General features: G+C 41.2%; 1 protein-coding gene across 3 annotated transcripts in view; it reads right to left on the reverse strand.

The window, feature by feature from the left end:
* POU6F2 (POU class 6 homeobox 2) overlaps positions 1-18,865 on the reverse strand; it is a 503,169-nt gene that overhangs the window by 113,265 nt on the left and 371,039 nt on the right. For all 3 annotated transcript variants that reach the window (XM_070292382.1, XM_069588256.1, XM_069588255.1), the window contains one exon: positions 16,582-16,940. In XM_070292382.1, coding sequence (XP_070148483.1) covers positions 16,582-16,940 — 359 coding nt within the window. The remainder of the gene's footprint in view (positions 1-16,581; positions 16,941-18,865) is intronic.

The following is an 18,865-nucleotide window of genomic DNA, read 5'->3' on the forward strand; positions in this document are numbered from 1 at the left end:
GGGCTTAAGGATGTACTTCTTCAATTTGTTTTCTTTTAGGTCAACCTGTGCATTCATATATGCATCCTAAGGTTAGGGGCTGATATTTATACAAGTCTGGTAGGTGGTCTTTGCTTTCTTTTTTTAAATATTCAGTATTTATTTATTGGACTGCACTGGGTCTTAGTTGTGGCATGTAGGATCTAGTTCCCTGGCCAGCGATTGAACTCAGGCTCCCGGCATTGGAAGTGCAGAGTCTTAGCCACTGGACCAAAAGGAAAATCCCTAGTCTCTGTTCTTTGAAGATGATGTTAACAAGCAGGACCTGGCTGTCTGATCCGGTACAGACAGACATTGGACTGGTGTCAAGGATGTGCCTGGGTTACTGTGTCTACACGGTTACTTACAGGAAGTACAAAACAACAGGTAAGAACTTCAAAAGAGCACATGCTTTTGAAGACTTATTTTGCATTTTACAGAGCAGACAACGCCTCACCATGATGGCACAGCTTTCAGTGATCATAAAGCAAATTCTCTGTTCTGATAGGAATGGCCTCTTGGAAAACAAATGTGGCTGGAGTGAAGATGCTGCATTTGAATGTCATTTTGTACCCCGCTTCCACACCCCTGATTAAGAGGGCTGAGAAGTTTTATATGCTGCACAATAGGATTTTTCACCATTCTGACTCTGTCTGAATGATTCTGTTACCTGTTTTGCGTGTGTGTTTTTGTCGTTCAGTCGTGTCTGAATCTTTGTGACCCCATGAACTGTAGCCTGCCAAGCTCCTCTGTCCATGGGATTCTCCAGGCAAGAATACTGGAGTGGGTTGCCATTTCCTTCCCCAGAGGATCTTCCTGACCCAGGGATTGAACTCAGGTCTCCTGCATTGCAGGCAGATTCTCCACCATCTGAACCACCAGGAAAGCAGCTTGGCTTTTGCTCTTAGAAAAGTGTATTGAGATGGTGATGGAAGACGACACTCCCTCACCCCCTACCAAAGTAGACAGTCTCAAGTGCACTTTCATGCTGCATGAAAGACAGTGGAAGGAAAGTAGGTAGGAGTGATCTTTGTACCTGGTTCTGTAGCCAGGCGATCTTGGGCCTAACAAGTGGAATGAGACTCTGCCTTCTCACAGAGATCCTGTTGGCTCTCTCAGCTCTAATCAGTGGCCACACACCACTTTCACCTCTTGAGTTTCAATTTGGTGGAAACAGTTTCAACAAAACTAGCACATTTATTAAATAAAGAGAAGGTGTGGTTGAGACCTCAACCCCAACCTCAGAGTTACTGGTTCTCAAGCCATGATGAGATAAGACTGAGATCAGGAAGAAAGACCAAGACAAGACAGTAAGCGTCTTTCTGCCAGCAGAGCTTCTACCTCCATCTTCATCTGAAAGGAGACAAATCATTATGTGATTTAAGTAAGATCTCTTCTGAAAGATGGACATGCCACAGTAGAAAAAGACACAATGAGGCAGATTCACCCAGTGGACAAGGTTTTAGGTCAGGTAGACTTCGGAGACCCCTGGTAGCTCAGACGGTAAAGCGTCTGCCTACAATGCGGGAGACCTGGGTTCAATCCCTGGGTAAGGAAGATCCCCTGGAGAAGGAAATGGCAACCCACTCCAGTACTCTTGCCTGGAAAATCCCATGGACTGAGGAGCCTGGTAGGCTACAGTCCATGGGGTCGCAAAGAGTCAGACACGACTGAGCGACTTCACTTCACTTCACTTCACTTCACTTCAGACTTCTGTTTGAATCTTGCCTCTCCTAAGTGTTTCCCCTTAACTTCCTCATCTGTGAAATGAAGCTAGTGGGGCGCTGAAGGTTTATGGTGTAGAGTTTGCTACACCAGAGCATTAGCCTCCCTTGAGAGCTAGTTGGAAATGCAGATTCTGGTGTGCACTCTATACCTGAGAGCTGAGTCAGAATCTACATTTGTCAGGGTCCTAGGGGGATTCATATGTAAACAAAAGCTTGGAAAGCCTTAGTACAAATTAGATGAGTCAATGTTTTATCAGCATTTGGAACATCTAACTAGTTTTCAATCAGTAGCAGTTGCTCTTGTTTGGGGAGAAAAAGGATTATGCATTTTGTCTGTTATATTTTGAGTATCAGATGTGAATCACCAGGTTTGAGATTCTTCTGCAAATATTGGCTAATAACCCAGCTTCAGAATTAGGGAGACTATTTAGTGGATTAAAAAGTACAGATACAGTTCTTTTCATTCTGTGATGGTTGTGAATCTGGGGAGGGTGCAGGGTAGAAGTAACACGGGCTCATTCTTTTGAGAAATGCAGACCTAGTTTTATTGTATCATAGAAGTAAAGTTAGTGCCAAGTCATGCAACCAACACAGCCGGTAAAAAGCATTTTGTATAAACAAGAGGTAGGAATTTGCTCTTTTAGAAATGAACAATTGGGAGCCTATTTATAAGACAATAGGTAGTTGTCTGGAACTCTGGCCCCACATTGGAGTCTCCTGGGGAACTTAAAAAATGCTCATACCCATGTTTTATGCCACTCAGTTTCCATCAGAATCTCTGGGTGGGACCCAGGGATTGGTATTCTTAAAAAACTCCTCAGGTAATCCAAAGTGTGTCCAGTGCAAAGAATCACTGGCATTGACTTTGGAAATTTTCTTTTGGAAAAGAAAGTAAAGATTAAACAAAATACAGTGGGTGGTGTGGGCATGCCTCCAGCTATTTGGAGATGGTGTGACTTCAGGGAGTCAAAAAGAGGGAGAAAGCTAAGCATGGCAGTGAGATGATGGGCCCCTGGAGTGTAGAAAATATTCAGGGGTCTTTCTTTCTGGTATGAAGATCTCCACTTTGTCACTTAAGGATACTAACTGCCAATGAAAACCTGGTATGCAGGTTGTGCCTTGAAGATGCTTAAAATGAATACACTGTGATTGTTACAGGGAGTTTGGAAAATACCCCATCTTTGCTTTATGCCTTTAGTAACTCCCTGCTGTGTCCAGGTTGCTTTCAAGAACCATTTGGTTTTCATCCTCAATTGTTCAAACTTCTTTCATGGGGTGCAGAATACTGAAGGTAATAACTACTCTAAGGAATGTTACTTCTTAGAACCTTAGACAAGAGCACAAGGTTATTTTCCCTCTGATTTAAAATATTAGATGTTTACAAGCCAGCCAGACGCAGGAGTGCTTTCCTTGGGGGAAGTGAGAGGGTTTCTCTGAAATCTTATCCTCTCTGAAGCCTTTCACATCACTCTGCTTTCTTTAAAGGCCACATTAGTAACCTCCCAGTGCAAAGGACAAACAGTTCAACTCTGGAAAGAGGAGCTAGCCTCTGGGAGGGTATGGAGTCCAGCTGAGAAAAAGAAGGAGATCCCTAACTTTACTTCTTTTCAATGTCAGTTAAATATCTTCTGGTGTAGAAACCTAAGTGGTGGCACCAGGTGGATCCCTGTCGAATGACAATTCAGACAAAGTGTATCAGGCTGGAAAGGCTGCATTGACTGGAGCCCAACTTGGCCTTCAGACATTAGTTCCCAGAAGAGAGCCATCAACCTACAAATCTACCACGGTGTTCACTGCAGGCCTGTGGCTTCGCAGGCCTCCCCGCTGACAAGTGGCTGAAGACACAGAATTGCCCTTTCCCGTGGATGGCCACTCTGAGGGGCCTCTGAGGCTTTGACATGTGGGTTTCTCTTACACATGAAAGAAGAGGCTCTGGAACTGGTCTTCTCAACATGGTGTGTTTGAAGCCAGAACGCCCAATTTACTTCTCAACAGTGGGGGATAAAAGAGAAGGGAAACACCAGTGCCTTGGAGGGTCTTTTTTTTTTTTTTTTCTCTTTTAAAAAAGAAACAGAAAAAGAGCCAGGACAAGAGCCTTATAACTGCAGGAATGCCCCCAGGGACACAGGGCCTAGTATTCTGGAGGACTTAACTGCTATAGATTTTAGACTGACTTGACCTGTTGTTTGGAATCCAACCCCACTTAAAACACAGGGATGGAGACTGAGATTGAGGGTACTAGGGACTCTCTTGATCCCTGGAAATTCCTCAGTCACAAGACAGGAGGGTAGAGGGGAGGGGAGGGGGGTGGTGTCCCTTCTGGATGTCCTGTTGATTCCATGGACTTGCCAGGGCTGTGGGGTCCAGTGGTCACTAATGTGGCCCTGCTGTGGGGAGGAATGACTCCAGTTGTAGTGTGTGTGAAGAGAAGAAATGATGGCAGTGAAGAAGAGGAGATGGAGGAAGGACCACCTGAAGGAGAAAAAATCCCTAAGACCTCAGTCCCAAGAAGGGGCACTGCAGTCAGACCTTTGTTTTTTTCACTTAGTGATTTTGCTTGTTGTCAACTGTGAAGACCACCCTTGGTTTTGGCTTTCTCTGCTCTTGCGTTGGTTTTGAGTTTTTCTTTCTTTCCTTTCCCCATCTTTCTATACTTTCCTTTTCTCCATTGTCCATTGGATTAGATCTGTAGATTTTTGCATGAAGTTCTAGGTAAGCAGATGCAAAGTTATTTTAGTTGTGTGGATACTACAATAGAGAAGGAAGCCTTTAAGTATGGGATCCTGAAAAATTTTCTATGGGATATTTAATAAGTGTTACATGAAAAAAACTCAACATTCAGAACACTAAGATCATGGCATCTGGTCCTATCATTTCATAGGAAATAGATGGGGAAACAGTGGAAACAGTGTCAGACTTTATTTTTGGGGGGCTCCAAAATCACTGCAGATGGTGATTGCAGCCATGAAATTAAAAGATGCTTACTCCTTGGAAGAAAAGTTATGACCAACTTAGATAGCATATTCAAAAGCAGAGACATTACTTTGCCAACAAAGATCCGTCTAGTCAAGGCTATGGTTTTTCCAGTGGTCATGTATGGATATGAGAGTTGGACTGTGAAGAAAGCTGAGCACCGAAAAATTAATGCTTTTGAATTGTGGTGTTGGAGAAGACTCTTGAGAGTCCCTTGGACTGCAAGGAGATCCAACCAGTCCATTCTAAAAGAGATCAGTCCTGGGTGTTCTTTGGAAGGACTGATGCTGAAGCTGAAACTCCAATACTTTGGCCACCTCATGCAAAGAGTTGACACATTGGAAAAGACTCTGATGCTGGGAGGGATTGGGGACAGGAGGAGAAGGGGACGACAGAGGATGAGATGGCTGGATGGCATCACCGACTCGATGGACATGAGTCTGAGTGAACTCCGGGAGTTGGTGATGGACAGGGAGGCCTGGCGTGCTGCAATTCATGGGGTCGCAAGGAGTTGGACATGACTGAGCGACTGAACTGAACTGAACATGAAAAAAAAAAGGCTCAGTGATTATATATTTGGGAATTTCTTTCTAAATTATTTCTTAAATAATTTAAACTAGACATCTTTACTACAGGATGTCTTTTAACTTTTAATATTCTAATATTCATCAAGAAATATCCAGGAACAGCATACACTGTACAACAGTGATATCTGTCTGTCTGTCTCTGTATCTCCCTCCCTATCTATATGGCTTCCCAGGTGGCTCAGTGGTAAAGAGTCCTCCTGCCAACGCAGGATATGCAAGTTTGATCCCTTGGTTGGGAAGATCTCCTGGAGTAGGAAATGGCAACCCATTCCAGTATTCTTGTCTGTGAAATCACATGGACAGAGGAGCATGACGGGCTACAGGCCATGGGGTTACAAAGAGTTGGACACAATTGAGCAACTAGGCATACACACAGAGACACACACACATCTATTTACCTATTTACCTACCTACCATGGAATCCATTTTCAATAAACTCCCTTTGGACTAGAGCTTTGTGGAAGACACTTTGAGAAATGCTGCCTTACAAAAATGCTGGCAGCCAAATTAGGAAATAAAATTTTTTTGCCAACACTCCAACGAACATTGCAGAGACAGTAAGATACAAGTGCCTTGAAGTCTGACAGTGATGCTGAGGAAGTTGCTTCAACTTTCTAATACTCTTGGATCTGAGTAAAGATGATTTTTTGTCTCTTCTGGGTTGTTGTGAGGAGAAAATGAGAAGCTGAGGTCTTTAGAGAGTATAAGATACATTTGAACAATGATGATGATGATTCCAATCAGAACTGTGAACCTGTGGGGCTAAATGCATGAAATAATGTCTATAAAAATGTACTTCAGGGCTTCCCTGGTGGCCCAGTGGTAAAGAATCTGCCTACCAATGCAGGAGACCTGGGTTTGATCCCTGATCTGGAAAGATCCCACATGCCTAGCAGCAACTAAGCCGGTGTGTCACAACTATCTAGCCTGGGCTCTGGAGCCTGGGAGCCGCAAGTGCTGCAGTCGGTGAACCCTAGAGCCGATGCTCTACGACAAGAGTAGCCATGGCAATGAGAAGCCCGAACACAGCGACTGGGGAGTAGCCCCCACTGGCCACAATTAGAGAAAAGCCTGCACAGCAACAAAGACCCAGCACAGCCAAAAATAGATAGATAAATTTTTTAAATGTACTTTGTAAATTTCAAGACACATGGCAAATATTAGCCAAATACTATCAAGAGTATCTCTTGAGTCCTGCATGTGTGTTGTGGGTTATGGTGTTGTACATATATACTTCAAACCACCTCATCTGTGCTATTTCATAAACAGAATGTAAAGCTAGAATGAACTTAAAGGTCATCTAATACAAACTTTTCATGTAGTAAGTGACACATTGAGTCCCATAGACTAGGTGGCTTACCCAAGGTCATAGAGCTAGTTAAGGGCAGAACCAGCATCACCAAGATGCTTCCTGTTTACTCACGTGTTAAAACCCACAACATTGGGAATATAGACGGAAAGAAGAATTTTTATTTCTTAAAAATATGGATGGTGAAACCAAGGTTATGGGGGTTGCAATGAGAATTCTTTAAGATGACACAAGCATAAGGCTACAATTCTCTCTCTCCCTGTCCTCCACACATCTCCCACATCCAGTCCTGGCCAGTGCTGTGTTCTATCCTCCCTCTGCTATGCTCCCCTTTTCAGAAATTCTAACCTCTTTCATGCATACAAAAACTACAAAACTCATGTATCATTATTAGCTGCATTCTAGCTTATATGGGGTTTCACGTAGTGTGCCATGCATCATTTTATGGTGTACACATGCATTATAATTCCCATGATTATTTTCTTTTTGTTCAACTTTAAGTGGGTCTGTTTGTCTCATAGTCCTCCTTGGATTATAATATCTATAGTCAAGGAAGCAAAAAGGCAGGCAGGATACTGATATTTTTTGAGAGCCAGCTATCAGGAATTGAATTAGATACTCTCATAAAAATAATCTCATTCAATCCTCACATCAACCCTCCAACCAATGCGGAAACTGAGGCTCAGAAGGACGGGCTGACTTCACACAACCACCCAGCAGAATCAGCATCTGAGCTCAGGTGTGTCTGCTTCTAAACACAGCTGCTTGTCCTATGGCATCAAGCTGTTCTTCAAACATTCCTTAAGGGCACAGTGCATCCCATATGAGCTTAATAAATGCAGATAACAGTAAAAGTGCTTTCTTTATGATCTGGAGAATATTCACTTGCAAACCTGTACTTCAGGAGTCAACTAAAAACCTTGTAGACTTTAAAAAAACTATAAGGAAATATCACCTCACACCAGTCAGAATGGCCATCAAAAAATCTACAAACAATAAATGCTAGAGAGGGTCTGAAGAAAAGGGAACCCTCCTACACTGTTGGTAGGAAATTTGATACAGTCCCTATGGAGAAGAGTTCAGAAGTTCCTTGAAAAACTAAAAATAGAGCTACCATATGACCTGCAATCCTACTCCTGGGTATATATCCAGAGAAAAACCAGATCCAAAAGGATACACGCACCCCGGGGTTCACTGTAGCACTGCTGACAATAGCCAATACATGGAAGCAAACTAAGTGTCCACTGACAGGAATGGATAAAGAAGATGGGCCACATATATACAATGAAATATTGCGCCGTGCCTGGTCACTCAGTTGCGTCTGACACTTTGCGACCCCAGGGACTGTAGCCCACCAGGCTCCTCTGTCCATGGGACTCTCCAGGAAAGAATACTGCAGTGGGTTGTCATGCCGTCCTCACAACAGAATATCACTCAGCCATTAAAAAGAATGAAACAATGCCATTTGCAGCAACATGGATGGATCTGGAGATTATCATCTTAAGTGACGTAAGTTAGACAGAGAAAGATAAATATCATATATCCTTTACATGTGGAATCTAACTATACAAATGAATTTATTCACAAAACAGAAACAGACTCATGGACTTAGAGAAGGAACTAATGCTTATCAGACAGGAAGGGTGGGGAAGAGGGACAGATTGGGGAGTTTGGGATGACATGTATACACTACTATATTTAAAATATCTATTTAGTAGATATTTTAAATATAGTTTATTTTTAAAATTAAATTGTACTTACATTTTATTTAATCAAAATGAAAAATTAAAACCAACAAGAACCTACTGTACAACACAGGGAACACTGCTCAATATTCTAGAGTAACCTGTATAGGAAAAGGACTTGAAAAAGAATAGATACATGTAAATGTAAAAAAACAAAACAAAACACAAAAGACCTGTGGAAATTTACCACAATATTTACCTTGAACAAATTGAGCCTAAACTATGAGAAATAACAGTTGGTCATGTCTTGCTAATTCAGAGCAAAATACCAGCCAGCACATTTTGGGCTGCTCCCATTGCCACTCAAACCTGGAACCATGCACATGCAGGTGAAATTGTTCTAGAAGCATTCTGAACTAGACTTTGGGGTCAGCCTATCAGTTACATCCAGCAGACAGTGATGGGACCTGGTGGGGTGTGTGGCTCCACGGTTACCGCTGAACTCACTGTGGACAAGCCAGGAATCTACCCCACTGTAGTGTTCAGAGCAGTTTCCTTGAGAAGACAGAAGCTGCCAAGTTCAAATACTGCAGGAATCTTCCCATGCTCCCCGCTTTGAGTCTGGCCCTCTCTCCATCTATTGCTACTTGACATAAGCTTCCACAGTCAGAGCTGTGAACACACCACCTGCGTTGTTAAGCTCCTTTCTACATGCTTTGACTAATCTACAGAGCAATACCTAGGAATGGTACGTCTAGACAATGACAAAGAAGCACCACGGTATGTAAGTATATTCTTGCTAAACTAATTTTTCCCCCTGCTACTCTCAAAGCAATATAAACTTTGTTGTTCCTCCTGGATCTCAAATGCTTGTAATAAATTCTCTGAAATGTCAGTAATGTTGAACTGAGGGCTTTTTTTTAAAGGAGGTTTTCTTTCTTTCATAAAAGGAAAAATTGTACCTTGCAGAGAATGTAGCTAAACATGTTTTGTTTATTGTATTCAAGCCTGAATACAATTGGGTAAAGGGACTCCCATTTCTTACCCGACCTCTTGCTGAATGAGGGAATCATGAACGAAGCCCTCAATTTACTGTATGGTCATATAAACAGAAATAAATTTATATTCTTTCATATCTGTAGTGTTATCAACATTTGCTTAACAAATGCATACCCTACAAAGCATTTTCATTAGTATATCATATTTAATCTTGGAAATTCTCTGGGTTTGAATAGATTTTTCTTATCCATAATAATGAAATTTCTTTTGGCTTTTTAGCCCAGGAGGAAACCTTACTCACTCCCTGTGGACAATTCCAGTTTTTAAAAGATTCTCATGGCCTGGATTGCTCTGGAAGAATGCTGTCTACATAATGATACTTTTGGTCATTTTTACCAAACCTACTTAATCTCATAAAACTGTAATTTTAGTTCAGTGATAAATATCAGCCAAAGAAATTTTTTGATTGCCATAACATTTTTTCTCCTCTGTCCATGGGATTTTCTAGGCAATAGTACTGGAGTGAATTGCCATTTCCTTCTCCAGGGGATCTTCCCAACTCAGGGATCGAACCTGGGTCTCTGGCATTGTAGACAGATGCTTTACAGTCTGAGCCACCAGGGAAGTCCTCAACATTTTTTTTCAGGAGTCATCAATTTTATTTGTATTGCTAAATTGTATTTATATTGCTAAAGCAACAAAGAAATATATATTATATAATTCAAAGATTTTACTTTGAATTATATATTTTTTTATTTTGTGGAACCAAAGTGAAATATATATATATATATATTTTAAACTGCAAGAAATTTTACATGCAGCTCTTAGTAATAATATGCATTTTCTTTTTTTCTAAATAAAATATTATTAGCTCTAGTCACTATGATGTATATTATATCCCCATGACTTCTTTATGTTATAACTGAAAGTCTATACGCTTTGGATTGTCATAACATTTCAATTCACTAAAAAATGATTGGTTTATTAGACCTGTGCTATTTTACACAGGGAGGATGGGTTCCTACTCCACCTCTCCACCCCAATCCATTATCCAACATACACTTCTTTTTCCATTGTGCAAAAATCTGGTGCACTTTTCAGCTTTAACTAGAAAAAGGCATCCAAGACCTAGCTGAAATTTCCAATAGACAGAATGCTATTGACTTTGGAGAGTATTTGCTAAATAAATCATTTACATAGCTGGTAGCCAATGTGAGACAAGAGAGGTACTCATCTCAGGCAGAGTTTAAGGGTGTGTCCCAAATACACTAATCAAGATGAGTAACATCTAATGTGATATTTTTTTAAAAATCCAAAATGAATGCAAAAAATTCATGACCAACAAAATCAGTGTTAGTGATTTTTCCCTTTTGCCTCAGACTTCAAAATGGCTCATTATTGTTACTGATCTTATATTTTAAAATGTGATATTTAGGTCATCATGGATTTTGACATTCATTTTGATTTTTTATAAAATTGTATTAAAATATGGTCTGTCTTGATGACTGTATTTTTGGGTGCACCTGAGATGAATTCTGCATCTGAGATGAATGCCTCATTTACCTTAGTCCAGGTGAAGGGAATTTTATGCCTGATTCAGCCCTGTATAAATAGAGCTCTACTAGAACTTACACTGGCCACAAGGGAGTTATATAACTATACCTACAAAAGGTAGCAGAAATGTCAGCTCAAAACATGCCCACTTTGGCATGAGGATTATTTTGAGCTGAAGGCAATTAAGTTTCAACAGATACAAGAAAAGCTTTCTGCCATCCTCCTATTGTGCCTAATAGCAGGACATAAACTTGTAAAGGTGTTCCCCCAACTCCTCCTCTACCAGGAAGGACAGAATTTAATGACTGGAGACAAGTCTAGACCTGTATCAGTCCAGAGATGGCACCAGAAAATTATGTATAACAAATATTGCTTATCTACTATTAGTTTCCCCATATATCACCTTCCCACAATTTGCCACTCTTAGAAGCCTGTAGTCCTTTTCCTCAGTCTTGTTATTCCTTGTGTTCTTTTATTAAGATGCTGGTTAAGCCCAAGTTCTAACCACCCCTTTGAGTTCCTCATCACTAAGTGCTCCCATATGTATGCAGGAAGCACATGTCATAAAAAATTGTTTGTCTCTTCTTAATCTGCCTTTTCTAGTCTAATTTACAGATCCCCAGTTTGAGAACTCAGAATGAGTAGAGGGAAAAAGAGTTTTTCCCCTACACCTGCATAGGTCACCCAAGGTGAGTTTTAGAGGTTTGTAACCTAAAATTCCAAATAGAAGGGAAAGAGTTCCAGAAAGTATTTAAGTTTACCCCCTCCACTTATAGATGAAAAAAACTTAGACCCACCAAGCTTTGACTAATACTGTGTTAAATTAAGACTAACTACTGGGGAGAGAGGGGGTGGGCCCCAAGCACTGGGTCTGTTTTATAGGAAGGAGACATGATTGGAGATTATTTGCTTTAAAAGGACGGAGATCATGTGGGTCTAACTCCTCCTCAAGGGCTTGGGCTCTTTGTTTTAAAAAGTGATAATACATCATTCTTTCTATCACTCTGGAAAGTAGTACTGAAACTTTGCTAGGGGGAAAACATCCTATACGAGAAGATCAAGAGGCTGAGCCTGCGCTAAAGCAGAGGTGGAACTTGAAAGCAGGTTTACTGCTGATGCCTGAGTGGTACCAGGACCTTTACATGAAGAAATGCACGCGGTAGAGGACAATTTTATGCTCTCTCTCGAGCGAATTCACCTCTGAGAGGTGACTGTGCTCCTCACTCCTCCTACAAGCATAGATAGTTTTCTCTCCCCTAATCGCTTCCACTGATTTCTCTCTCTCTCTCTGTTTTGTTTTGTTTTCATTAAAATGTGCAATACAAGAGAAAAAGATGATCCTGCTTCCTGCCATGCAAGACGTTATGCAAAAGGCCAAGGTTAAAAGCACCATTTGGTTTCTTAAGCCTCTCTAATGTATAGGTGTGAAAAAGCAATCTGGGACCTAGAGTTTATGGCACTGACTCTCTGAGGATGAAAACTTGACTTTAACATTGACTCTCAGGCTAAGATAAAATCTGCTTCTGCTATCATTATCCCACTTGGGCTTGTCTTCACTCTCTACTCTGCCACCCAGCTGAGTGGGAAGAAATTAACCTGACCTTGAAGAATACTCAGAGAATCTTCAGGAACATTGGGTTTTCAGTATCCAGTAAAATTCTACAGGCCTACCAACATTTGGATTATAGACTCAAAGACCCAAAAAGGATCTGACAAATGATATACACCACACAATTAACAAACAAAGAAAACAAAGCCCAAAGAACTTGTCCCAAGTTGTGAATTAGTTGGAAGCAGGGTCAGAATTAGAATAAGCTTCCTCTTCCTATGTCACCATGACTAGGCTCCAACCATGCCCAGATCATCTCCAGATCACTCAGGTAGACTAGACTAGACTTTTACACAATGTTTGTATTTTCTTTAGTGAAAGTTAAAAACTCCCAAGGAACAGTCTCAAGAAAAGTCATCTCAAAGGTCACAGAAAGGACGTATTTTGCCATTCTTAGGCTTAGGTTTTTATTCAGATAAATATCATACACTGAAATTAAAACCGTATATTGTTCTGTCTACCCAGGAATGATTAGACCATATCTTTTTCCCCCAAAGATTGCTTCCATATATGTTTCTGATCTGTTCCCACTCAACACACACACTACATTTCTAGTTTTAGATTCTGGTGCGGCCTGTGGCAGGTGGGTTAGGACAAAAATAAAGGGCATGGATTGTTATCTATCTGGAATCTAAGGGTTAAATTCAACTCACATTTGTTTGTCCCATACACCGTTTCCAAAATTTCACTTGGATTTTATATTCAAGTCTGCTTTACTTGTTTATGCTGACTGCCTGGCCCCTAAATCTTTGCACTTAAAATCCTGTTCAGAACTTCTCCCTCCGGAGAATGAAGTCATGGGTAAGCAGACCTTAAATTCCATGAAGAGTTTAAAGACAGGCTTCAAGGGGCCAGCTTCTGATATCCATATTTGTAGATATCTTCTGATATCTTTGTGACCCCACAGACTATACAGTCCATGGAATTCTCCAGCCCAGAATACTGGAGTGGGTAGCCTTTCCCTTCTCCAGAGGATCTTCCCAACCCAGGGATCAAACCCAGGTTTCCCGCATTGCAGGGGGATTCTTTACCAACTGAGCCACAAGGGAAGCCCTTATAGTCAAGTCTGTTTTACTTATTTTTACTGACTGCCTGGCCCCTAAATCTTTGCACTTATAATCCTGTTCAGAATTTCTCTCTCCCGAGAATAAAATTGGGTGAGCAGACCTTAAATCCCGTGAAGAGTTTAAACATAGGCTTTCAGGGGCCAGCTTCTGATAGCCATGCTGGACCACCAGCCCCCCTGTAACTCTAAGCTATCAAAATTAGTTCTCTGAGGTGACAATACTTTAGACCCTTATCTGTCTTAAAACAACAACCTGGTTTTGGATATGCAATTCATTTCATGGAATTGAGTAAAAGAATGAAAAAAAAAATTTCAGTATTAGACAAAAACCTGACCAGAACTATTTGGAAAACTTTAGCTTAGAGTGTTACTACCTGTCAGCACTATTATTTTTTTTTCATCTCAAGGAAAAACCTCACCAAATATACCTACATAAGGTACTTTATTATTTTTTTCTGAAGATATGATAGTATCTGTACAGTTTTAGAAATGATTATTATCCTAACAACCTAGGTTGCATATTTTAAAATAATATCTCTCTGACAGATTTTGAACAATGTAAAAAGGCAAAGCCCACATGAAAATAGATAATTGTAAAATAGAATTTAAGCTGTCATATATGAACTTAGTTGATGATTATTCTCTTAATAACCTTCAAACAAAAATATTTTATTTTAGTTTGTAAAGATCATTACCTTTGAGGGTTAAATATCTTTCATATCCTCTTAAATAGTTTTCTTTTTCAAAAGTTCAAACATAACATGTTCAACAAACTCAAAAACCCTTCAGCTAATGTAGAGAAAAATATACTATTTCAAAACCACAGAATTCTTTATTTCCGTTACACATGCCTACAGTGAAAGGAAAAAATCATTTTATTCCTACAGCTGCGGACTTTTCAAAATTAGTTCTCTATCTGCTCAATAATATCTTAACATTTCAGCAAATCACTCCTTCAGTGGTCATTCATTAGATCCACACAAGAAGATAGAGTATTATCCCATCAATATACTTAGTAAGCTTATAAGTTAAAACTTCAACAGTGAAAATTAGAATAGTCTCTCAGGGTTATAAAGAAATAAATGTGATTTTGAGCCTTCATTTGTTGCAAAAACATAAAATGAAATACCTCCCAGATTTCCATGGGAAACCTTTAGGAGAACATCTGGAAATTCTCCTCACAGAATTAGTTTTCAGGAGGCTGAGTGGTCACCTCGTCTAAAGCCCTGTCAACAGCCATTCAAGTGGGTTGTCTACACTTGTTTTTTACTGGCTGATAGAGATTTATACAATGTTGACAGTGTTCTGAGAAGACTGATGTCCACAGAACTCAAAGCTTTCACTCAACTCTATAGAATACTGGATTAAGTTGAACAACAGGGGCAGGGTTTAGCAATCTCATCCCTCAGAGCAGGACACATGGTTTCTTTGGTAATTCATCTACTTTGATGGTTTAGATCAAGGAAGTGTTTAATCACTTGGAGCTGAGGTATATCTAATTTAACTGCTCTTTAAAATACATTAAACCCATTCTTTGGAATAACCACTGTTGAATTCCAAATGTTGAAAATATGCTCTAGTCATGTGTCTGGTAAATCTGATTAGATGTACTTATATACATTTATGACATCCCATAGATGTCAAGTGTATAATCAAGACTTTTTTAGCCTGTGTTCATTTCAATCTAACTTACGTCAAAGGTATTATGTTGTTTCATACTTGTAATATTTTAAAAATACACTTTCAAACTCAATTGGGGAAAACTGTTCAAATTTTTAGGTAGCCATGACCCAAGTGCCAAGGAAGACACAATTACTTATCTCACCCAAATGTTTCCCTTTCCAAGAAAACTCGGAGCCACCACTGAGAAACCAAGCTCATAGAAACAGGACAACAAATTAAATCAGTTCTAAAATACTAAGTCTCTAATCTACTCGCCTTTCTGTCTGTGGGCCAACCTATTTTGATTCTGCGTGTTTAGCTATTTAGGACCTAAGGATAACATCACTTTTGTGGTCCTCTGGAAGGGCTGGGCTAGACTGACTGTGAGTCAAGGACCCTCGAGGAGGGAGGTGAGTTGATGCTTGAAGTAAGTATAGGCTTTCCACTCTGTGGGAATTTGTCACTACACTACACATGTACTAAACCATCTGAAATCTCATTGGGGAAAAAAAAAAAATCCTTATTTTTTTTAAGTCCCAAACTGAGCTTTTACTTTCTGGATCTGATGTGTTGACATCAGAGTCGTTATCTTTTGAAGCTAGTTTATTTTGAAGGCATCTAAGTTAAGAATGAGTTTCTGAACCATTAAAGTTATATATTCCTGAATGCTCCTGTTCATTGCTCCTCAATGATAGTAGATAGAGATGAGCTTTCATGATTAGCCTGAAATTCTATTTTGGATGCCCTCAGCTTCACAGCAATAAAGTAAATATAGAGAAGCTTTATTATTTTATAAAGATGCATACTTGTTGAGGGTTCTGGTGTGAATTTAGAGCACTTGTTAGTCAATGGAGTAATGGTTGGAATCTGGGACATAAGACTGGGGCTAAATTTCTTTACCCTCCTAACCCCAGAGAATCTTTGGGAAAATAGAAACAAAAGAGCACTGAAGTACTTAAGGTAAGACACTACTGTATTCATAATATAGAGAAATAACCACCATGCCTCATGGACAGGAGATGTAGTTCTCCACGGGGCTACAAAACTCTGCTAGTAATAATTTTAATTGGATGCTATCTTTGCTGCCTTCAAAAAGTATCATAAAGTGGAGTTATTACAGGCTACAAGTGCACTTACAGTGCCGGCCTCTCACCGGAGGAAACAGATAACATTTATCCTTCGGAGGCAACATCAATGGGTTTCTATCTGTTTCGTTTACATGCATCCCCAGTTGCCTGCTATCTGCTCCCTCTTCCCTCCGTCTAAGAGATCAATTTGAATTAGACGCTGCACAAGTGGGTGCTAAGTCTGGCGGGCCCTTTGCCTCCAGGGAGGGCGCGCCACACGGCAGCCGGGTCCCCTGTGCGTGGGCGGGACGGGGCGCGGGCGTACCTGCAAAGGATTGGGTGGCGTGAGCGGCGACGGGAGGCCGTGGCCCGGAGACTGGCTGGCTTTCTGAGGGGGGCTGGCGCTCTGCTGAGTCGGAGACGGTTGGTTCTGGCTCTGGGGGTGAGGGTGGGCTGGAGGCTGCGGGGGCTGCGCGGGCGGAGCCGGCAGAGGCTGGGAGGCGGGCTGCGGCTGCTGGGACGGCGGGGCTGGTTGGGGCGGCTGCTGCTGGGGCTGCTGGGGCGCCTGCGGGGCGGGCTGCGGGTGCTGGCTGCCCGGCGGAGCCGGGGGCGGTGGTGGCTGCTGCTGCTGGAGTTGCTGAAGCTGCTGGAGCTGCTGGAGTTGGGAGTTCAGGGATGAGGTAGCTGCAAGGAGAGAGAGCGAACGTGGAGTTGAAACGCACACGTGGAGTTGAAACAAACACGTGAACCTGAAACGTACACGTAGAGTTGAAAATACACCACCACACCGCTGGCTGTGGATTTGATAACCGGTCCCCTGCGAGCTGAGAAGGCTCTCTTTTAGAGAATGTTAACCCTCATGCCCTGCAACTCCTTGATGTCTTAGAGGGTTGTGGGGCACTGGGAGTATGAGAGTCAGTTCTTGGGGAAATTTTAAAATTTAGGGAGGACCAGAGTGTAACACACCAGGCATTACATTCTAAGGGATAGAGCAGGTGCAAAACCAAGGGGATGGACTAGGAACAGGTAATTTTTGAGTAATTTCTCCCTCTCTTCCTTTCCATCCTGTTTGGGAAAGACACTTAGACTTTCAAGGTCTGATTTAGATTTTTAAAGGTCAGCTCGTTTAAATCTTTTTGGCAAATGCTTGAATGGAGTTAAGCACAGAAAGCTAAAGTGTGTGCAATCTCCTTTTCATCATCAGTGCCACTCATGGTGTAATTTTCACTTGCATCAGACCTCTGCCAACTTGCTTAGATATGTGAGTTTTATTTTCTACAGTTTTTTTTTTAATTTGAAGATAGTACATGCATCTCAGTTTTGCAGAATTAAAAGTCTCAGTCTGAACTTTTTGCCTGCTTGTTAAAAAGACGTGCGTGTGTATTTAGTCACTAAGTCACGTCTGACTTTTTGCAACCCCATGGACTGTAGCCTGCCAGGCCCCTCTGTCCATGGGATTTCCCAGGCAAGAATCCTAGAGTGGGTTGCCATTTCCTTCTCCAGGGGATCTTCCTGACCCAGGGTTTGAAGTCATGTCTACTGAGTCTCCTGCATTGGCAGGCAGATTCTTTACCGTTGAGCCACCTTGGGAGCCCCACAGAGCCCCCCGTATCAGAAGGGGTATAGTCAGCTGTGAACTGTGGGGACTAGTCACATTGGGACCTCAAGGACAGGCCAGGAACTGAGAGAAAGAAATCATCTTTCCAGATTTTTTATTCTGTGAAAAGTAAGAGTTGGTAAGATAAACGGTCTTAACATTGAGCTCACTAACTTTGTTTTCATATGCCCATCTAGCCCTGAACAGTTTCTCCAGCAGGAAATCAGTTTGGCTGAAGAATGGTCTAGAGAAAATTATTGCTACAAGTTCACTTTCTTCTTTGCCTGAATATCAGTCTAAAAGCTTTCCCATAAGCCTACAAATAAATGTAAGGAAACCACAGGCCTTGGCTTCTATACTATTCCATTCCTCCCCCACTTAGAATTCATCAAGATTCCCAAAGGTAGTAACCACTGTTTGCAACATTAAACTAGTTCCAATTAAAAAAATACTTCTTAAAAAATATATAGTGGCTCTATAAAGTGACATCATATACCCACCTTCATATGACAATGATGATCTTGAAAAATACATGTACATGGAACCCTACGTTGAGCGCATCTGAAGAAATTTCTCTGTAAGGAAGTCAACTACTGACTATTTTTGTAAAGTTAAGAATCGTTTTGTAAAATATAAACACCAACTAGGTACCAGTGCTGTTCTGATAATAAGTAGGATTTAACAAGGGGACATAGTCCTGCCTTTAAGCAATTTATAGTGGATTTGTGGAGGTAAGAGGAACTTATAAGAAATGATCAGGCTTGGGGTGCCTGTTATAATCCTGCTAATGGTAAGTACTCGATATAAATCAATTGGTTGTCTAAATGGTCAACAGTGTGAAAATTGACCAAAAGGGCCAGGAGAATGAGGAGATTGGCTCCTTTTTGGGCTAGAGAGGGCTAGAGGCAGTGTTCCTGGGGGATGTGGAATGAGGGCACAGAGGGCTCAAGAGAGTGAGTTCTACACCTGGATGGGAGGATATTCCGGGCAGGAAGACACCCAGATGACAGCA

The sequence above is a fragment of the Ovis canadensis genome, chromosome 4 (assembly GCF_042477335.2).
Source record: "Ovis canadensis isolate MfBH-ARS-UI-01 breed Bighorn chromosome 4, ARS-UI_OviCan_v2, whole genome shotgun sequence".
NCBI lineage: Eukaryota > Metazoa > Chordata > Mammalia > Artiodactyla > Bovidae > Ovis > Ovis canadensis.